Source organism: Lampetra planeri, chromosome 23, assembly GCF_965212315.1.
Source record: "Lampetra planeri chromosome 23, kcLamPlan1.2.h2, whole genome shotgun sequence".
NCBI lineage: Eukaryota > Metazoa > Chordata > Hyperoartia > Petromyzontiformes > Petromyzontidae > Lampetra > Lampetra planeri.
In genome coordinates, this window is record NC_136129.1 from 3,536,825 (window position 1) to 3,560,437 (window position 23,613).

The 23,613-nt window shown below is 53.1% G+C and overlaps 1 protein-coding gene across 1 annotated transcript; it reads left to right on the forward strand.

Annotated features, from left to right (window-relative positions):
- The first annotated feature begins 368 nt into the window (after positions 1 to 368).
- Positions 369 to 19,739, forward strand: LOC144726519 (matrix metalloproteinase-21-like). The gene is made up of 9 exons (XM_078605315.1): positions 369 to 581; positions 892 to 1,312; positions 2,734 to 2,925; positions 3,123 to 3,262; positions 4,788 to 4,877; positions 4,946 to 4,994; positions 7,590 to 7,844; positions 11,679 to 11,851; positions 19,355 to 19,739. Exons 1-9 carry the CDS (start codon positions 369 to 371, stop codon positions 19,733 to 19,735), a joined length of 1,914 nt encoding a protein of 637 aa, XP_078461441.1. The 3' UTR covers positions 19,736 to 19,739.
- The last annotated feature ends 3,874 nt before the right edge of the window (positions 19,740 to 23,613 follow it).

A 23,613-nucleotide genomic window follows, 5' to 3' on the forward strand; every position in this document is an offset into this window, starting at 1 on the left:
CTTCTTCTTGGTTCTTTCGGTAAAGTCACGTAGAACGGAAATAATAAATTAATAAAAATAAAACATAATAAAATAATTCTCACGACGTTTCGGCCACATCGCAAGCAGCCGTCCTCAGCCGTCCTCAGGTGGAGAGCAGGTCTGTCGAGAAGACAGAGTCTGAATGACACACCCCAGGCTTGGAGCGACTATTTAAGCTGGGATGGAGGGGGGAAGGGCGCCTTGACAAAAGAATTTGCATATCAAGAGGAATTTAGCATATTTATGGGAAATGCAGATATGCGATTAGTACTACTTGTGAAATGCGTAGGTGGTGCGAAAAAAGTTCAACACTACACACGGGGCCTCCACCACCTCCACGTGACCTCATGTCTCGTCGCGACTCGAGCCTCTGCTGGGTCTCCCTCGGCGCCTCCTGCCTGCCCCGCCTCCTCCTCCTGCTCTTCCTACCGGGTCTGGGTTCGACCCCGGGGGCCGCTGACAACGCGGTTCCAGGCCTAGGCAGGGATCTGAGCGAACTCCGAGGATCCCGTGCCGGCCTGCGACCTCCGAGACCGCCCATCTCTGCACGCGCGGCTCAGGTGAGGAGCAAGGGTCAAGGTTCGACCCACCCCCACCCACCCCACCCACCCCCCTACCATAGCCGGTGCTTGATACGTAACATTTCGACACCACGCGAAATAAAATATGCCGATTTATAATAAAGTTTTTTTTTTGGGTCAGATCGCGTTAATTTGACCAAATTCCGCCTCTCGCAAACAAACCCTATATTTACATACCGTGTCGACTGCCTTTGCGAACAATTAAATGATACCGTCACGTGGCCACTTTGAGATGTGATCTCCAAAGCCAAACAATCGCGATCTGAACTCCGAACTTGTTCGCGGGCAGATCTTCCTGGCTCGGTACGGATGGCTGGACCCCGTGCCGTGGAGAGAGGGCTCAGGACACGCTGACGCCGACCCCGCCACCGCCCCCTGGGATGACCTCGACTTTGCCAACCCCGTCCCGGACGAACTCCCCGTGGAGCCCGACTCGGAGCCAGCCCACTCGGACTCCGTAGAGCTGCCCGCTTGGGGAGCCGAGGCGGGTGCAGGTCCCGCAGAGGAGGCGTCACGGCGGGGCGAGCGAGCGGGGGGGCGAGCGGGGGTGGCGTTCTTCGTCGGCGTCGGCCCAGCCGTGGCCGATGCCCTGCGCAGGTTCCAGGCGGCGCACGGCCTCGAGGTCACCGGCCTCCTGGACCCCGGGACCAGGGAGGCGATGAGCCAGCCGCGTTGCGGTGTCCCCGACAGGCAGACGGGAGAAGCGGCAGGTGATTGGGGTGCTACTCGCTAACAGCACTTGTCACAGGCTATACGGGGAGATCTTTGTCTTTGCCTTTGTCTTTGTTTCCAATGTCACCTGCGATGTTGCTGGATGTGTGGACGATCGAAAGGTCTCGTTGCTCCACTTTTGCCGTCGCTGCGTGCCGCTGACACCGACTCTCCGGCCTTCCTCCAGCAGATCGGTTTGCCGCCTCGATCTCTTCCAGCGAAGCGACCGCCACCGCCACCACCTCCACCACCACCTCCACCACATCCACCGTTAACGTCACCCCCAACACCATCACGGACAACTCCACACCGTCTTCCTCCGCAGTGAACACCACCGCTACGCCACATACCTCAACCTCCACCACCACCACCACCACGCCACATACCTCAACCACCACCACCACCACCGCCGCCGCCACGACCACCGTCCCCAATACCATCACCTCCCCATCGCCTCCCTCCGTCACCCTAATCGCGAACACCTCAACATCACTACCTTCCACCACAGCCACCATCACCCCCAGCATCTCCGCGAGGGCTCACACTCCTGCCAACACCATCACCAACCGCTCCGCGTCACCTCCCTTCATCACCACCGCCAACATCATTAACGCCACCACCACCACCACCACCGACACATCTGCGCCACGTTTCACCACCACCAGCACCACCACGACAGCCAACAAGAACCTCACGGCCTACGACCGAAGACGCACTCATCCACCATCCACGCCGCTCGTGCCGAACACTCAAACCACCATCACCACCACAACCACCAGCACCACCGCAACCACCATAAACCCCAAAATATCCACAACCACTCACACTTCTGGCAACACCATAACCAACCGCTCCACGTCACCTGCTTTCATCACCAACGCCACCACCACCATCATGGACACCACCACCATCATCACCAACGCATCCACGCTACGTCCCTCCACCGACACCACCACCATCACCAACCGCCCCACGTCACCTGCCTTTACCACCACCACCACCATCATGAACACCACCACCACCATCATCACCAACGCATCCACGCTACGTCCCTCCACCGACACCACCACCATCACCAACCGCCCCACGTCACCTCCCTTCATCAGCACCACCAACAACATCATGAACACCACTAACACCACCACCACCAACATCATGAACACCACCAACATCATGAACACCACCACCACCACCAAATCTGACGTCGCCCGCAACGCCGGGCGCTCGAGGCGGGCCCTCCCGTCACGTCCCAAACGCCGCCTCCCTCGTCGCCTCCACGAGTTCGAGACGAGGCGACGTCGCGACCTCCGCGGCCCGGCCGACGGTCCCGGGGGTCTCGCGTCGACCTCCAGGGCCTCTCCCGCGGAGGAGCAGGAGGAGGAGAAGGAGGAGGCAGAGGAGGCCGCGCCGCCGCCGGCAGCCGCCTTTGCGGCCCGCGTGGTGCGCTGGAGGCTCCTGAGCGAGGGCTTCAGCGCGAGGCTGAGCGTCGTGGAGCAGAGGGCCGTGGTGCGTCTCGCGTTCCGCATGTGGAGCGAGGTGGCTCCGCTCGTCTTCAAGGAGGACCTCACGTCCCCGCCCGGAGACGTGGACATCCGCTTGGGGTTTGGCACGGGTGAGGGCTCCTCCCGCGTGGGTGACTACCGCCTTGCTCGTGACCACCACATCCCACGTGACCATCCCGTGACCACCACACCCCACGTGACCATCCCCTGACCGTGACTACCACACCCCACGTGACCACCACACCCCACGTGACCACCACACCCCACGTGACCATCCCCTGGTCGTGACCACCCCTCCCCACCCCAGGCCGCCACCTGGGCTGCCCGCGCGCCTTCGACGGCTGGGGCCGCGAGGTGGCCCACGCGTGGACTCTGGGGGACGTCCACTTTGACGACGACGAGGACTTCAGGGGCCTCGGGGAGGCCCGGGGCATCAGCCTGCTCAAGGTGAGCGACAGAGACACACAACGCTGGCGCGCGCGGGGAGCGGTGGCGCAGCGGTTAGCGCTACGCTGCGCTACTCCACCCGGCGACCCGAGTTAGATTCCCGCTCACGGCCGACACCGCTGACGATTATCTGAATCGGGCGCTGGGCCTCCCCCGAGGTCGACTCGGCCTCAAATCAGTACCTGGTGCGGTGGTGTGCAAACATCGCCACTGGGGAGACAAAGGCGGCCGGGCGTGGTGTTGGTCACGCCGCACCCTCATGTGCCGTGCCGGCGTTCATAGGTGCTGCTCGCTTGCCGCACTTGCCCCAACAGTGCGCCAAGGGCTACACGGGGGACCTTTGTCCCTATCATAGGTGCTATTCGCTTGCAGCACTTGCCCCAACAGTGTGCCAAGGGCTACACGGGGGACCTTTGTCTCTATCATAGGTGCTGCTCGCTTGCCGCACTTGCCCCAACAGTGCGCTAAGGGCTACACGGGGGATCTTTGTCTCTATCACAGGTGCTATTCGCTTGCAGCACTTGCCTCAACAGTGCGCTAAGGGCTACACGGGGGACCTTTGTCTCTATCATAGGTGCTACTCGCTAGCAGCACTTGCCCCAACAGTGCGCCAAGGGCTACACGGGGGACCTTTGTCTCTATCATAGGTGCTGCTCGCTTGCCGCACTTGCCCTAAGAGTGTGCCAAGGGCTACATGGGTGACCTTTGTCTCTATCATAGGTGTTGCTAGCTTGCAGCACTTGCCCCAACAGTGTGCCAAGGGCTACACGGGGGACCTTTGTCTCTATCATAGGTGCTATTCGCTTGCAGCACTTGCCCCAACAGTGTGCGAAGGGCTACACGGGGGACCTTTGTCTCTATCATAGGTGCTGGTCGCTTGCCGCACTTTCCCCAACAGTGTGCTTAGAGCTACACGGGGGACCTTTGTCTCTATCATAGGTGCTATTCGCTTGCAGCACTTGCCCCAACAGTGTGCCAAGGGCTACACGGGGGACCTTTGTCTCTTTCATAGGTGCTGGTCGCTTGCAGCACTTGCCCCAACAGTGTGCCAAGGGCTACACGGGGGACCTTTGTCTCTATCACAGGTGCTATTCGCTTGCAGCACTTGCCCCAACAGTGTGCGAAGGGCTACACGGGGGACCTTTGTCTCTATCATAGGTGCTGGTCGCTTGCCGCACTTGCCCCAACAGTGTGCTTAGAGCTACACGGGGGACCTTTGTCTCTATCATAGGTGCTATTCGCTTGCAGCACTTGCCCCAACAGTGTGCCAAGGGCTACACGGGGGACCTTTGTCTCTATCATAGGTGATGCTTGCTTGCAGCACTTGCCCCAACAGTGCGCTAAGGGCTACACGGGGGACCTTTGTCTATATCATAGGTGTTATTCGCTTGCAGCACTTGCCCCAACAGTGTGCCAAGGGCTACACGGGGGACCTTTGTCTCTATCATAGGTGCTGCTCGCTTGCAGCACTTGCCCCAACAGTGCGCTTAGAGCTACACGGGGGACCTTTGTCTCTGTGCGCCAGGTGGCCGTGCACGAGATCGGCCACGTGTTGGGGCTGCGCCACGCGCTGCTGCGCGGCTCCGTGATGCTGCCCGAGTACCCCGGGGGAGGGGCCGGCGGGGGGGAGGGGGGGGCCGGCGGGGGGGGAGGGGGGGGCCCGGGGGGGGGGCCGAGGGGGAGGTCTGTGAGCTGCACCCCGAGGACAGACGCGCCGTGCAGCACCTGTACGGTGAGAGGTGACATCACCACCAACATCACCAACATCACCAACATCACCACCACCAACATCACCACCAACATCACCAACATCACCAACATCACCACCACCAACATCACCAACATCACCACCACCAACATCACCAACATCACCATCACCAACATCACCACCACCAACATCACCAACAACATCACCACCAACATCACCAACATCACCATCACCAACATCACCACCACCAACATCACCAACATCACCATCACCAACATCACCACCACCAACATCACCAACATCACCAACATCACCACCACCAACATCACCAACATCACCACCACCAACATCACCAACATCACCATCACCAACATCACCACCACCAACATCACCAACAACATCACCACCAACATCACCAACATCACCATCACCAACATCACCACCACCAACATCACCAACATCACCATCACCAACATCACCACCACCAACATCACCAACAACATCACCACCAACATCACCAACATCACCATCACCAACATCACCAACATCACCAACATCACCACCACCAACATCACCAACATCACCACCACCAACATCACCACCAATATCACCAACATCACCACCAACATCACCAACATCACCATCATCACCAACATCACCATCATCACCACCAACATCACCATCACTACCATCATCATCATCACCAACATCACCAACATCACCACCAACATCATCAACATCACCACAAAACATCACCATCACTACCATCATCATCATCACCAACATCACCTTCAACCATCATCATCATCATCACGATCACCAACATCACCACCACTACCATCATCATAATCACAGACGCACCATCCACGGCGGAGGTGACGATGGAAGGGATGGAGGGACGGTGGGGCTGGGAATGGAACCGCGTGATGTCCCAGCGGGTCGGTGAAGGAGGAATGAGTTGGAGCGTGATGGTGGAACGAGGATGCACGGTTTGGTTCGACGTGGACTAGAGGCGGCGGGGTACGGGGCACACGCGTGATGTGTTAGGGGGCCAATCTAGATTTGAAGCTTTCGTGACTGCAGGAAATCCATACTCTTTGGTTCCTTCGGTAAAGTCACGTGGGTACGAAAATAAAATCAATCTTGCGCAACACAAGCATCCGTCACCTGATGACGGACGCTTGTGTTGCGCCCGAAACGTCGTGATTTATTTTATTTTTTACCTACGTGACTTTACCGAAAGAACCAAAGAGAATGGTAGGGGGTCATCCATTCAGTGCGTACGCATGGAGGGGGGAGGGGGGGTTTAAACCAAATGCGTTCGCATAGGAAACGGGGGGCTAGGGGGTGAAGGCTCGATAATGATGTGTCTACATCGGCCTTCAAATGAGTCAGATTGTCCGGCGGTGTGGACTATCTGTTTGCTTAAACACGTTCATATTACACTGGTCAACAACAACAAAAAATTCTGGCCTGGACTTTTGCAGCTGTTCTAGACTAATTTCAGGGTGCTGATTCCAAATCTGATCTCAGATTTGCTCTATCACATCTCATTTTTATGCTATCGGCATACCCCATTTTCATTGATTTTACCCGAAATTAACTCTGTCACTTATGATTGCAAGTTGTTGCGAGTCAGTGACTGCTTTAGTGTTAAAATATGGTGCTGTGTTTTTAGGATGGTGTGTTTATCACGTTGTAGCTGTGACGGTCCCACCTGATGCCGGAGACTTGTGTTGCCTCCGAAACGTCGTGATTTATTATTTTATTTTATTTCCGTTATTACTTTTATTAACTTTTGATTTTTTTTTACCTACGTGACTTTACCGAAAAAAACTAAGAGTATGAATCCTTGCAGTCACGAAAGCTTCAAGAATCTAGAAATAAAATAACTCAATTCAATCACGACGTTTCGGAGGCAACACAAGTCTCCGTCTTCAGGTGGGACCGTCAGAGCTAAATTTCCTGTATCAGCAAATTCACTTAATACACAGCTAAATTTACTGTATCAGTAAATTCACTTGATACAGTCAATTTAGCTCTGACTATCCCACCTAAAGACGGAGACTTACTTGTGTTGCCTCCGAAACGTCGTGATTTCATTGAGTCATTTAATATTTATGTATTATTATTATTATTATTTTTCCTACGTGACTTTAACGAAAAAACCTAAGACTATGAATCCTTGCAGTCACGAAAGCTTCTAGAATCTAGAAGCTAACATCTCGATAATTGTTTTTTTACCCTTCTATCTGGCAACAAAACTGACACCTTTTTACAAGGAGTCATGTTTGCATAGACCACAATACCTGCAGTCATAATACAAACAAAAGACCATAACTCTGATAATGTTTGCACTGTCCTTGAAGTTGATTGGTCCACACCCGAGACAGCTTTCCTTAGAGCCTAGTCTCACATGGGTTGGACCAGATGACGCCAAAAGGCGCACAACTCAAAGACTGCAGGTATTGCGGTCTATGCAAACGTGACTCCTTGTAAAAGGTGTCAGTTTTGTTGCCAGATAGAAGGCTAAATAAACAATTATCATATTTTTACCGGCAAATGAGGTTCCCATAGTAAAGTTAACATCTCGTTAACCCCCCCCCCCCACCCCTCTAGGCGTGTGCAAGGGGCGCTTTGACGTGGTGATGGACTGGGTCCGTCGTCCGCCCGACGACCCCACGGGCCCCCCACGCTACAACACTTTCTTCCTGCGCTCCGCCTGGTACTGGCTCTACGAGAACCGCAGTCAACGCACTCGCTACGGAGACCCGCGGCCCATCGCAGCCGGCTGGCGAGGGCTGCCACCGGGAGGAGTGGACGCCTTCGTGCACGCGTGGACCTGGAGCCAGGACTGCGCCTATTTCTTCAGAGGTTCCACGACCAACATCACCACCATCATCATCATCACCATCATCACCATCATCACTATCATCACCATCATCATCACCATCATCACCACCATCATCACCATCATCACCACCATCATCACCATCATCACCATCATCATCATCACCATCATCATCACCATCATCATCATCACCATCATCATCATCACCATCATCATAACCATCATCATCACCATCATCACCATCATCACCACCATCTTCACCACCATCATCACCATCATCATCACCATCATCACCACCATCATCATCACCATCATCATCACCATCATCATCACCATCATCATCACCATCATCACCACCATCATCATCACCATCATCACCATCATCACCACCATCATCACCACCATCATCACCATCATCACCACCATCATCACCACCATCATCATCACCATCACCACCATCATCACCACCATCATCACCACCATCATCACCATCATCACCACCATCATCACCACCATCATCACCATCATCACCACCATCATCACCACCATCATCACCACCATCATCATCACCATCATCACCACCATCATCATCACCATCATCATCATCACCATCATCACCACCATCATCATCACCATCATCACCATCATCACCACCATCATCACCACCATCATCACCATCATCACCACCACCATCATCACCACCATCATCATCACCATCACCACCATCATCACCACCATCATCATCACCATCACCACCATCATCACCACCATCATCACCACCATCATCACCATCATCACCACCATCATCACCACCATCATCACCACCATCATCATCACCATCACCACCATCATCATCACCATCATCACCATCATCACCACCATCATCACCATCATCACCACCATCATCACCACCATCATCATCACCATCATCATCACCATCATCATCACCATCATCACCACCATCATCATCACCATCATCACCATCATCACCACCATCATCACCACCATCATCACCATCATCATCACCATCACCACCATCATCACCACCATCATCACCACCATCATCACCATCATCACCACCATCATCACCACCATCATCACCACCATCATCATCACCATCATCATCACCATCATCATCACCATCATCACCATCATCACCATCATCTCGAGTCATCGGCGTGTGTGTGCCTGTGAGTCGCTAACAGCACTTGCCCCTCCCGACATTTCAGTTTCATTTCATCTGTTAGGTATAACCCTAAATTTCGATTTAAAGCTTTCGTGACTGCAGGGATTCATCTTTCTTGGTTCTTTCGGTAAAGTCGTCACGTAGAAGGGAAATAATAAAGTAATAAAAATAAAACATGATAAAATAATTCTGACGACGTTTCGGCCACAACGCAAGCAGCCGTCCTCAGGTGAAGAACAGGTCTGTCGGAAAGACAGCGTCTTAATGAACACCACCAGGCTTGGCAGCGTATATATAAGCTGGGTTGGAGGGGGAAGAGCGCCTTGACAAAGGAATTTGCATATCAAGAGGAATTTAGCATATTTATGGGAATTATTATTTTATGATGTTTTCTTTTTATTATTTTATTATTTCCCTTCTACGTGACTTTACCGAAAGAACCAAGAAGAAGAGGTATAACCCTGTGAGCCATGCGGCTCTTGACTCGGGTGCAACCGCAACAAAACAAAGAACATGAACAAGAAAACATCTTCAAGTGACTACACGCAACAGAAAAAAAAATCCTGGAAAAAAACAGCAAAGTCCTACAGCGTGTTAAGGCTATACGGGGGATCTTTGTCTTTATGTCTGTCCGCCTGTGTCGGTCCGTGTCTGGCTTCAGGACCGGCTCAGATAATCACGAATCGTCGCTGATGTTGACCGTGAGCGGGAATCGAACTCGGACAAACACGCGCGCATTGGTATTTAGAGCGTTACGTGTGGCCACTGTCCACTGAATGGAGAGTCATCAGCAGAACGTATTATACGGTCGGAATAAAAGGGACGCACAAGTGCGAGCTGTAATATGCTACTCGACGGAGGCTCGCTGCGATTAATGAGTTGATAGGAATCCAGCCGTTTGTGCTCTCGCCAAGGACGTGAATTGTGATTTCTTGATACAGATACAGATGGCGGCAGGGGGGGGGGTGACACTGCCGGAACAAGGCGTACACGCACGGGTATAGACACGTGCGCGCACACAGCACTCGTACGTGAAGGCAAAGACCTCCCGTATAGCCTCAGCAGACTGTTAGGGAAAGTGCCGTTGGCTTGCACCGCCCGGCCGACTTTGTCTCCCGAGTGTTTACACACCGCTACACCAGGCGCTCATTTGAGGCCGAGTCGACCTAGGCGAGGCCCAGGGCCGGTTCAGATAATCGTCACTGGTGGTTGGCCGTGAGCGAGAATCGAACTCGGGTCGCAGCTTTTCGTAGCGCCAGCCGCTCCACCACCGCGTGCGGTAGAGACACAGAGATACATCCTCGTCATCAGCACCAGCACCATCATCATCATCAAGATTATTGTCATCAGCAGCAGCAGCAGCACCATCATCATCATCATCAAGATTATTCTCATCATCATCAGCAGCAGCAGCATCATCATCAAGATTATTCTCATTATCATCATCAGCAGCACCATCATCATCATTATCAAGATTATTCTCATCATCATCATCAGCACCACCATCATCATCAAGATTATTATCATCATCATCATCAGCACCATCATCATCAAGATTATTCTCATCATCATCAGCAGCAGCATCATCATCAAGATTATTATTATCATCATCATCAAGATTATTCTCATCATCAGCAGCAGCAGCACCATCATCATCAAGATTATTCTCATCATCATCAGCAGCAGCAGCAGCATCATCAAGATTATTCTTATCATCATCATCAAGATTATTCTCATCATCATCAGCAGCAGCAGCACCATCATCATCAAGATTATTCTTATCATCATCAGCAGCAGCAGCAGCATCATCAAGATTATTATTATTATTATCATCATCATCATCATCAAGGTTATTCTCATCATCATCATCAGCAGCAGCATCATCAAGAGTATTCTCATCATCATCATCATCAGCAGCAGCAGCACCATCATCATCAAGATTATTCTCATCATCATCATCATCAGCACCAGCACCACCACCATCATCAAGATTATTCTCATCATCATCAGCATCATCATCAGCAGCAGCAGCATCGCTATGATCTTCAACATCACAATGGTGAAGACAAAGGCGGCCGGGCGTGGTGCTGGCTACACCGCCCCCTCGTGAAGCCGTCGGACTAAATCGGTTCTCGCCTACCGGTCCCTGCCACCAACAGTCTGTTAAATCATACTTGGGGCAAACGTATTTGTGTTTATATATTTGTTTGCGTGAATACGAGCGTCCGTCACATGTACGTTGGTGTAACGTCGTTGCACATGTGCAAGAGTGTTTAACGTCTGTGCCTGTGTCTCGGTGTGTCTCGGTGTGTGCCTGTGTGTGTATCTGAATCGGTATGTGCCTGTGTGTGTGTGTGTATTGTGGGGAGCGGTGGTGTAGTGGTTAGCGCGCTGCCCTACGAACCCGGGTTCGATTCCCGCTCACGGCAAACACCTAGCGACGATTATTTGAACCGGTCCTGGGCCTCCCCTAGGTCGACTCAGCCTCAAATGAGTACCTGGCGCGGTGCGTAAAAACATCGCCACGAGGGAGACAAAGGCGGCCGGGCGTGGTGCTGGCCCACCCACCCCCTCCTGTGCCGTTCCCGCCCTTCATATGTGCTACTCAGGAAGAGCACTTGTCCCAACAGTCTATAGCTAAAGGCTATACGGGTGATCTTTGTCTTTGTAGGGTCCTACTACTGGCGCTACGACAGCGAGCGAGACCAAGCCTTCGTGCGAGACCCCCAAGGGGTCGCCTACCCCCGACTCATCTCAGAGGGATTCCCAGGGGTCCCGTACCCCCTCGACACTGCCTACTTCGACCGCAGGGACCAGAACATTTACTTCTTCAAAGGGAGTGGAGTGAGTTTCTTCAAATCTCCCCCACACACCGAACCCCTACACTCCCCACAGTGATCCTAGTAGCACAAGTAGCTACATATGTAGTAGCTACTACTAGTGTAGCTACTGCATGTGTAGTAGCTACACATGTAACTACTACATGTGTAGCTACTACACATGTAGTAGCTACTACTAGTGTAGCTACTACATGTGTAGTAACTACTACACGTGTAGTAGCTACTACACGTGTGTAATGCGGGCGTAAGCGACCTTCCGGAGGTGACGTCACGGGGGGTGGAGTCATGTGACGTGGGGGGTAAGGTTCGGGGCTTTAAGCGGGTAAACCGGAAGGGGAAGGTAGTCGGGGTGTGAGCGGAAAAGAGTGAGGCCACGCGGGCAAGTGTGGAGAGGGGGGGCGCCGACGGCGATCGGGAGCCAACCCCGAAGATAAGAGGAAGCTGCGGAGTGGTGTGCAGCTGGGGAGGAGACAGCCAGGAGGGCTGCGTGTTAGAGGCAGCGGTGTGGCTGCCAGGAGGAGCTGCGGAGAGAGAGAGAGAGGGAGCTGCTGTTGTGGATCGGGCCGACATTGGAGTCAGCACCGTGGAGAAGCTACAGAGTAAAGACAGCCGTGTGGGTGTACAGCACGAACCGAATAATAAAGGACACTGAGCCAGACATCGTGGTCCAGTCGTTTATTACACTGGTGTCGGAAGTGCAACGGCATGTCGAAACAAGTGAGGAAGAAAGTTAATCCGGCGCCTGCATCGGCTTCTTCGTCCGACGACGACGAACTCCCTCCAACCACGGATCCTGTTGGGGTGGTGGAGGAGAGCCAGGCTGAGGCGACCACGGGAACGGGTGTGGAGGATGTTGGCGCGGTGGCGGGTCCGTCGACATCATCAGACGCGGATCAACGATGGCAAGCGATGGCGGTACAACTGGAGGCACTTCAGGACGTCCTGGCGCATCTATGGCATCTCGTCGCGCCAGGGACGATGGATGATGCAAGTGGTGCTCCGCGGGCCGCCACGTTGCCTGTCCTGCCGCCGCCATTGCCCACGCGGCAAGAGGCCGCCATTTTGCGCGCTCCGTGGCGCCAAACCGCCATCTTGGCCACGCCGCGGGCCGACGCCATTTTGAATTTGCCATCACAACCACCACCATTGGAAGACGGCGGGAAGAGGAGTCGGAGTCGCCACCTTACAACAGTTAAAGAATTTTCCGTCGGTGGGGACTGGAGCGCGTTCGCCTGCCGCTTCTTGGCGGCGGTACGCACAGCAAGATGGACCGATGCGGAGGCTTTGGAGGTGTTGCCGACTCTCCTGGACGACGAATCTGTCCGATTCTTCCGTTCCATAGCGACCGATAAGAAGGCAACTTTATGTGGTGTTTTTCAAGAAATGGCCGATGCTTATGAGCCACCAGATGATGCGCATCGGCGATTCGCTCAACGACAACGAGCACCAGAGGAGTCGCCCGTGGCGTTCAGGGGTGCGGTGCTGGAGCTGGCCATGGCAGCTTATCCTGAGACGCCACAGGACCTGCTTGAGCCTCTCATATTAGGGAAGATGTTGGAGCTGTCTCGGGATCTAGGGATCCCCATGCCTGTGTGTGGGCATGAGAAGCTAACTTCCCGGATGGCTGCTAAGTGTCTCGATGCGCAATTCAACCTCCGTCGCTGGAAACAAGTGACGGCGTGGACGGGGGGGCCCGTCAAAGATGGGGATGCGCTGGGATGGAACCCTGCGCAGGCCGTCTATGTTCCGGATGACCGGGGCCCTCAACAACTGACGGCCGCCTCCGCTCCATGGACGGGACGCGGCGGGCCGAGACCGCGCGCGGTGCTACCAGAACGGGGCCGTCAGGAGGCGAGGCCTGCGCTTCGGCGCAACGAGGCCGAATGTTTCCGCTGCGGGCGTAGGGGCCACTACGCCAGAGACTGCTGGGCGCGCTTCCCGGCTCCGCCGCAGCAGGAGGCCTCGGCACCGGTCAAGTCGGCTAAAGATCCTCCGAAACAGGCATGTCGGCACGCACCAGACACTCGGCAAGGCTTTCCACCTCACCCACCACCTGTGTTGCGCGATCCTATTGTTGTTGTTAAAGAAAGGCCATCGACGGGGCCTTGTCATTCAGTTACGCAGTGGCGCAAATTGGCACGGAGAGTTGTCGCGGCCGCTACGGGTTCGTCCACTGTACCGGGGTCCATACAAGGTGTGGACGTGCGCATTTTGGTCGACTCGGGGGCGTCTGCGACTATTATATCGGATGTCATTTTCCATCTGTTGGGCATTCCGTCGGGGGCTGTGCGTCCGGTTTATGGGTCGTGCGTCGCTGCGAACGGGGGTAGCATGGGCATCGTGGGTCAGGTGGATGCTAAGATATCTATTGGGGATGTGTCGGCCTCGGGTGTTGTGTTGATATCGAGATCTTTGGCGGTTCCTTGTTTGTTAGGCACCGATTTTTTGGCTAAGATGCCCATTTTGATCAAAATCAATGAGAATTGTATTGAACTGCCGGGGGGCCGTCAAATCTCGTTTCTGCCGTCGCCCTGGGGGCGACCTGCTTCGGCCGTACAAGTGCAGGCGCTGTCCGTCGCATCTGTGGACATCCCACCTGGTACACAGATGCTTATACCCTTGCGGTATCGGAAGCCCCTGCCTGATCGGCTAGGAGCAGTAGGGGTCTTGTTGTCACCGTCCGCCACGATAACAACCGGGTTGGCGTTAGTGGGGGCACAGACCATCGTCCGGCCGGATCAATTACCGTTTTTACAGGTGCTTAATGCGGGGGGAGAAAACGTCCGTGTCCCGGCCGGTACGGTTGTGGCACATGCCACTACGGCGTTTGCGACCCATGATTGTCCACATAGCCGGGGAGTTGTTGCTGGGGTTTCAGAGCCAAGGAGTTCGGATGATCGTTGGGTTGCTCAATTATGTGACGAAAATTCTTCCCTGTCCATGGAGCAACGTGGTGCGCTGCGTAAATTGTTGTTGACATATTCCGATGTGTTCAGCTCCGATGATTTGGATTTGGGCCGCACTTCCTTACTTTACCATCACATTGAGACGGGCGATGCTGCCCCTATTCGATTAAATTCGCATCGGATGAGTCCTGCGGAACGAGAACACGTAAGGGGGGCAGTGGAAGACATGTTGGCTGCGGACATTATATCGCCATCTAACAGCCCATGGGGCGCTCCAGTCGTCTTGGTTAAGAAGAAGGATGGCAAATTGCGATTTTGTGTTGATTTCCGCAAATTGAATAAGATATCGGTGGCAGATGCGTACCCCCTGCCGCGTATGGATGACTCCCTCGACGCATTGTCGGGGGCTAAGTTCTTTTCCACACTGGACCTCTCTTCGGGATTTTGGCAGCTTCCCCTTGACGAGTCCTCACGGGAGAAAACCGCCTTCCGTACGCCGCAGGGGTTATTTCAATTCAACTGTCTCCCGATGGGATTGAATGCGGCCCCTGCTACATTTCAAAGATTGATGGAGCTCGTTTTGACGGGGTTGCAGTGGGAGACATGTCTTATATATTTGGACGATATCATTGTCTTCAGCCGCACATTCGATGAACATTTGACGCGGCTGGAGACAGTGTTCACGAGGATGCGTTCTGCCAAATTGAAATTCAAACCAAAGAAATGTCACCTACTGCAACGGTCCGTCCGCTATTTGGGGCACATTGTGAGCGCTGAGGGAGTGTCCACGGATCCGGAAAAGACGGCGTGCGTCCGGGATTGGCCGACTCCGGCCACCGTGGGGGATGTTCGGCGGTTTTTGGGATTTGCCTCGTATTACCGAAGATTCGTGCCGGGTTTTGCGACGATTGCGAGGCCTTTGCATCTCCTTACGGGTAAAGGACGGAAGTTTGTTTGGGGACAGCCGGAGGAGGCGGCCTTTCGGAGTCTGCGTGATCTATTGGCCACGGCCCCAACATTGGATTATCCCGATTTCGATCACCCATTCATTCTTGATACGGACGCGAGTGACACAGGTATTGGGGCGGTGTTATCACAGTCTAAAGGGGGTGTAGAGCGTGTCGTGGCGTATGGTAGCCGAGTCTTGTCTCCTGCGGAAACCCGCTACTGTGTCACTCGCAGAGAACTATTGGCGGTTGTTTTTTTCCTACGGCAATTTCGACCATACCTCTACGGTCGTTCTTTTATTGTGCGTACGGATCATGCGGCCTTGCAATATGCCCTTAAAATTGACCAGCCATCCGGACAGTTGGCACGTTGGTTGGACACGCTACAGGAATTTTCCTTCCAAATTCAACATCGGAAGGGAGTGCGCCATGCGAACGCTGACGCACTTTCCAGATTACCGCGGCGCGGCCCTTGTAAATGTGAGTCGGGGACGCATAGGTGTTCGCCGATTCCAAACCCCCCTCAGCCGCTCACGCTGGCCGTCGAGAAGTCGGACACTCCGATGGAACCGGGACCGGCTGACGGGGTTTTGAATCTGCCGCGGTCTGTCTGGATCCGGGAACAGATGATGGATGAGTCATTGGTGTCCTTGCGGAAGCGGTCTGCTAAGGACAATGGGAGTCCGAGTACGGCTGTGGGGCCGCAAACCGCTCTCCGAGATGGTCTGCTTATGTGGCGGGAGGGGTTCCAGGAACGTTGGCGCCTGGTGGTACCAACGTCCTTGCGGTTCGAGTTGATTAGAACCCTCCATTGTGACACTCTCTTACATTTAGGGGTGCAGAAGACCTTGTTGACGTTGCAACGTCATTATTTTTGGCACGGCATGGCGACAGATGTCGTAGGGCACGTGCGCGCGTGCCCTGCGTGTGCACAACGTAAGCCGCCGAAACATCCTTACGTGCCGCCTCTCCAGTCGATTCAGGTGTCTCGAGTCAATGAATTGGTGGCACTGGACATATTGGGACCTTTTCCACCATCGGCGAGGGGTAATAAATATTTGCTGGTAGGGGTTGAGTACCTCTCCCGTTGGCCGATGGCCTGGCCGTTGCCCGATCAGTCGGCCGCGGCCATTACCGACGCCTTTTTGTTTGGGTATATTATGGATAAGGGGGCGCCTGAGAGACTCCTCACGGACCAGGGCAGGAATTTCTCTTCTAAATTATTGGCGGAAGTGTGCGCGGGCCTTGGGACTAAGAAAGTACGGACATCCCCATACCATCCGCAGACGGATGGTATGGTTGAACGGCTGAACAGGACATTGTCTGCCATGCTTTGCCATACCGTGAGTGAACAACAATCAGATTGGGATCTGCACATCCCCGGGGTGCTTTCGGCGTACAGGATGACGCCTCATGCGGCTACAGGATATTCGCCGTTTTACCTTATGTATGGTCGGGAAAACGTGCCGCCGGTGGATGTGCAATTGGGAACTGGGGTGAAGGGACCTCGGAAACCACTTCCTGAATACATCCAGGACACGGTTCGCCGAGTCACGGAGGCGCGGGAGAATGCCCGCGTGGCTACGGCCAAAGCCCAGGCCCGGAACGAGCGATATGCGCGACGGTCTGAGGGGGAGTGCCCTTGGAAGGTTGGGGACCTAGCCTGGCTTCATTGTCCACAGGTACGTCCGGGGACCTCGCCGAAATTGCACAAACCCTGGCATGGTCCCGTACGCCTCATTGCGGTTCCCAACCCACAGACAGCACGCGTCCAGATTGGGTCTCGTCGCTGGGTTGTGCATACGTCGCGCTTGAAACCATATGTTGCTCCCTTACATGATGCGTCATCCCCCAATATTGCCTTGCCGGGGTCTGTTGCTGCTGACTCTCCCCTGCCTGCGTCCATTGATCTCGCTAGAGCGCCTGTCGTACCTGTTCCAGACAGGCCGGCCGTGACATTGCGGGGGACGAGGGGCCCTGCTCGGAGGACGCCTGCCAGGTCTGCGGGACCTTCGAGCCCTGCAGCCCTTCCGACCCAGCTGCGGGCACGGTCACAGGACAAGCCCAAGACTAACTCTTTAGAGACACGGGACGGCGGTGGACTTCCAGCTGCGACAGGGGGATTACCCCCTGTCGTTCCTCGACTTTCATCGCGTTCCCGTTCTGCGAGTGGGCCGCCGACTGTCCGGGACGGGCCGGCGACCCGCACACGTTCCAAATCGCTTACGTTTCGTTGATTGTTGCTGTCTTGTTATTTTTTTCTTACAGTTGTATTTATTGCATGCTTTTGTACGATCGTTGATGTTGATTGCGTTGTTGTTGTTCTTGCTGTTACATTATATGCTTAGTGTCCTTTAGGGGGGGAAGCTCGGTTCGCCGCATTACGATTTGCTATTGGTCAGCCGAGGTCGGCTGGGATTTTTCTACGGGGGAGGGTGGTGTAATGCGGGCGTAAGCGACCTTCCGGAGGTGACGTCACGGGGGGTGGAGTCATGTGACGTGGGGGTAAGGTTCGGGGCTTTAAGCGGGTAAACCGGAAGGGGAAGGTAGTCGGGGTGTGAGCGGAAAAGAGTGAGGCCACGCGGGCAAGTGTGGAGAGGGGGGGCGCCGACGGCGATCGGGAGCCAACCCCGAAGATAAGAGGAAGCTGCGGAGTGGTGTGCAGCTGGGGAGGAGACAGCCAGGAGGGCTGCGTGTTAGAGGCAGCGGTGTGGCTGCCAGGAGGAGCTGCGGAGAGAGAGAGAGAGGGAGCTGCTGTTGTGGATCGGGCCGACATTGGAGTCAGCACCGTGGAGAAGCTACAGAGTAAAGACAGCCGTGTGGGTGTACAGCACGAACCGAATAATAAAGGACACTGAGCCAGACATCGTGGTCCAGTCGTTTATTACACGTGTAGTAGCTACTACACATGTAGTAGCTACGGGCCCCGCACTTTCAAGGGCCCCGCGCTAAATGCTTTCAAGCTATCAATTCCGGTCTGGTCTAACACTTTGAGGCTTGGCTGATAGGCTCAAACAAAGGCTGTCTCTGGTGTGAACCGATCAGTTTCAAAGACAATGCATAGATTATTATGATCAGAGCAAGTCTTTTGTTTGCATGGTCACCACAAGTACGTTGTCGTTCATGCAGACAGGATTGCTTGCAAAAAGGATTCTGTTTAGTGTTTTAACATCTTAACAGCTGTTTTATTTGCCAAACCTCCTGTCACATCTCTTGTATATACACTATGTTGAACTTCTTTAGTACCTAAATTTCGATGTAAAGCTTTCGTGACTGCAGGGATTCATCTTCTTGGTTCTTTCGGTAAAGTCACGTAGAAGGGATATAATAAAATAATGAAAATAAAACATAATAAAATTATTCTCACGACGTTTCGGCCACAACGCAAGTATCCGTCCTCAGGTGAAGAACAGGTCTGTCGGAAAGACAGCGTCTGAAACATTCAGACAGTGGTGGCAATTCCAACATTCAGACGCTGTCTTTCCAACAGACCTGTTCTTCACCTGAGGACGGCTGCTTGCGTTGTGGCCGAAACGTCGTGAGAATTCTTTAGTACCGTACGTAGCCAACCGTTGACCTCCCCCCCTCCTTCCCCCCACTTCTCTTCCCGACGTCCCCCACCCCCCCGCACCCCTCACCTCTCGCCGTCCCCAGGTGACGGTGTTCAACGTGCGCTTGGGCCGCGTGTCCCCAGGCCCTCCGCGGGCCCTGCGCTCCGTGTTCCCGGCCCTGCTGGGCCCAGGCGGGGACCACCCCGGGGGAGGCCTGGATGCGGCCTACTACTCGTACGCCCACGGAGCCCTCTTCCTGCTCAAGGGCCCTCACGCGTGGAGGGCCCTCACGGACGCCGAGAGGCGCGCCTGGGCCTCGGGCGGGTCGACGATAACGATGAAGGAGACGATGAAGACGATGCAGGAGACGATGAAGACGATGCAGGTGAAGGTGACGCTGCCGCCTAGGAATGCACTGCTGCCCCGGCAAGCGACGGCGCAGATCTGGCGGGACATCTGTGATGCCGGTGCGGCCGGGGCTTAGCGGATGGGTGGACGAGGTGGTGGTGGAGGTGGAGGAGGTGGAGGAGGAGGAAGAAGAGGTGGAAGAGGAGGATGTAGAAATGGTGTTGAAGAGGTGGTGGAGATAATTGTTTTTTTACCCTTCTATCTGGAAACTAAACTGATACCCTTTTTTGTTGCCAGATAGAAGGGTCAAAAAACAATTATCATATTTTTACTGGCAAATGAGGTTCCAATGGTGTAGGTGGTGGAGAGACAAGGGAAACAAATGTTTGAAAGACTTATGAGAGAGATGATGATGATGGAGGAAGAGATTGGAGGGGCAGAAGATTTAGAGGAGATGTAGGTAGAGAGATGAATGGAGGGAATGGGAGGTGGAAGTTAAAGGTGGAAGAGAAATGTGGAGGATGGGAGGTGCAGGGGGGTAGAAGAGGGTTAGAGGAGAGATGCAGCAGGAGGGTGCGAGCGTGGGTGGTTGAGAAGAGGTGCTGGAAATAGACGAGGGACAGAAGGGATATTGACGAGGTGGATAAGGAGATGGGGTGGAGGTGAGAATGGACAGTGAAGGAGGTGAATGGGGTGGAGTAGCAAGGCGATAGGAGGTGGAGGATGTTCAGAAAGGGAGTGAAGTGGACGGGTTACAGAGATGTCGGAGGAAGAGGAGGAGGCATGGACGGTTGGTGTGGAGGAGGAGGAACAGGAGGCAGTGGAGGAGATGGAGGTGAAGTCAGAGGAGGTGGAGCGTGGCGAGATGAAGGCGGATGAGGTGGTGCAGGACAGCCTGGCAGAGGAGGCGGAGGGATGAGTCGGGGCCTACAGTAGACGGAGGTTCAGGAGGTAGACGGAGCAGATGAAGTTAAATTAATGAGGTGAGAGAAAGCGAAGAGCGATCGATGTTAATCAATTCTAGATTTGAAGCTTCCGTGACTGCGAGGATTCATATTCTTAGGTTTTGTTTCGGTAAAGTCACGTAGGTAAAAAATTAAAATTAATAAAAGTAAAATAAAATAAAAAATAAAATAATATAAAAAAAATGTATTTTACTTTTATTAATTTTAATCTTTTACCTACGTGACTTTACCGAAAAAAACCTAAGAATGTGATGTTAATCAAGTTAACGCGTCTCATGAGAGATGGAGACAAGTCTGAAAACTAAAATATTATAATAATTTTATTTTATTTATTTACGATGACGATGACAATTTTGTCAGATGTTCTTTAATTTTTAATTTTACAATGAAATTGCCTCAAAGTCTCAACGCAGCGTTGAACAGTGGTGGCAATTCCACATTGCTATGGCAAGGGATAGTTTACACAAAGGACAACAGTCACTGTTGGGTTTTCAACGTTGTGGTTCTATTAATTATATTGAGTTCGGAGCGATTGAGATTAAGAGGACGAAGCCACCAAATATCTGGGAGACTCACCCCGTTCTAGATTTGAAGCTTTCGTGACTGCAAGTATTCATATTCTTATTTTTTTTTCGGTAAAGTCACGTAGGTACAAAAATTAAAATTAATAAAAATAAAATAAAAATCACGACGTTTCGGAGGCAACACAAGCTTCCGTCTTCAGGTGGAACCGTCACAGCACGATAGCTGTATCAAGTAAATGAGAGATTTCAAGAGATATTTTTATTTTACTTTTATTAATTTAAATTTTTTGCCTACGTGACTTTACCGATAAAACCTAAGAATATGAAGACTCAACCCGGACACACGGTGAGCTGATTGCCACGCCCATTACGGTGACTATGAGATGTTAACCACCTTGCCTGGTATGCAGGAGGTCGCGGGTCCGATCCCAATCCTGATTATACATTTTGGGCCGTCCATAAATGACGTCACGCGATTTTGGACGATTTTTTACCCCCCCCCCCTTCGTCACACGGCGTCACAAAAAGTCAGACCCCCCCCCATCAAATATGACGTCACAAAGCTCTGCCCCCCCCCCCAATAAAATAAAACATGCTTCAAATCGCTTTAAACTATTGTAATCGTAGTGCGTATTTAATGTGGCGCTGCACTCTGATGTTGTCGGAGAAAACATTTATTAAAAAGTCTATTTAATTAAGTAGAACGTGTTGTCTATATTTATTTAAAGTTGCGCATTTTGATATGACGTCACATTTCTCAACCCCCCTCCTCCCCCTGGTCACACATCGTCACAAATGTCTGACCCCCCCCCCCACCCCAGGTGCGTGACGTCATTTATGTACGGCCCCTTTGGAGTTTGCATGTTCTCCCCGTGGTCGCGTGGATTTTTCTCTGGGTCGTCGGCGTTTTCCCTCCACATTTAGAATCAACATCCACGCGTTTAGAACATTTGGCTGCTGTACATTTCCACGTGATGACAAGCAACTTCGGTGCGTTATCATTTGTGGCCACTTCTGAAACAACAGCAAAAAAAATGTTGTATACAGGCACTCCTCTACTTACGAACACTCGACATACGAACTTTCAGAGATACGAACAAACCTGTGCGTATGTCCATTCGCCCGTTCGGACCGAGAGTCGTAAGTTCAACCGCGGTCGTGGCATCTACATCTGCATGAACGTGAAAAACCAGTGGGCATCTACATCTACAGGAGAATCATACAACGTTTAAAGTCATCCCCCGTGTTTGGTGGCCATGCCCGTAGCACAATGTGTTTGGAATCGATAGGAGTAAAGTTGGGACTTACGAACAGATCGACTCACGAACAGACCTCTGTAACCTAACTCCCTGCAGTTGCATATCCACCCCGTTATTAATGTAGCCCCGCCTACTACCCAGATGGTCCCGCCCACTATCAGTGTAGCCCCGCCCACTATCATCGTGGCCCCGCCCACTATCAGTGTGGCCCCGCCTACTACCCCGGTGGCCCCGCCCACTATCCGGGTGGCCCCGCCCACTATCCTCGTGGCCCCGCCCACTATCAGTGTGGCCCCGCCCACTATCTGTGTAGCCCCGCCCACTATCAGTGTAGCCCCGCCCACTATCAATGTAGCCCCGCCCACTATCAGTGTAGCCCCACCCACTATCCCAGTGGCCCCGCCCATTACCCAGGTGGGACCGCTCACTACCCAGGTGGGCCCCGCTCTTTGCCCGGCATCTTCACGATTCGGAGTAGAATTATTTTGACCTCGGCGGCAAAGATGCCAGATCTTTACAAAATCTTCCGAGGAGAGAGGGTGGGGATGGCCCATTATAAACCCACCGGGACTGTCCAGGACAGTCTGTGCAAGTTGATGATGATGGTGATCTTAGATTTCAAGTTTTCGTGACTGCAGGGATCCATACTCTTTAAGTTATTTCTGTAAAGTCACGTAGGTTTCATATTCTTAGTTCTTTCGGTAAAGCCACGTAGGTAAAAAATAAAATAAAAATTAATAAAAAATAAAATTTAAATCACGACGTTTCGGAGGCAACACAAGTCTCCGTCATCAGGTGGGACCGTCACAGCCTGATTTGCTGTATCAAGTGAGGTAGGTTTGCATTGCACGGAATTAATCCCACATGTTCATTCGACTCGGGGGGGGGGGGTGGATAGGGGGTGTATTTAGAGGCATTTATTAAATCGCGCGTCTTACTTTCGTGAAAGGGGCACTGTCTACTGACGTGTACATAAAAAATAAATAAATATTGATATTTTACAGCACATTTGTCAAATCCACTGCTGGATGATGGGCTGTCCGCGTCGTGTCAGGTCACGCGGGAGTGGGTGGTGGGGGGGGTTATTTGACCATACTTCACCACGCTGGTCAGTCAGTGAGGGTTGGGGAAGGTGGTGACAGAGGAGGAGAGGTGACCCCGTTTCAGGTTCAGTTTCAATTCACCACGCCCGGCCGCCTTTGTCTCCCCAGTGGCGATGTTCACACACACCACACCAGTTAATTGTTTGAGGCTGAGTGGACCTAG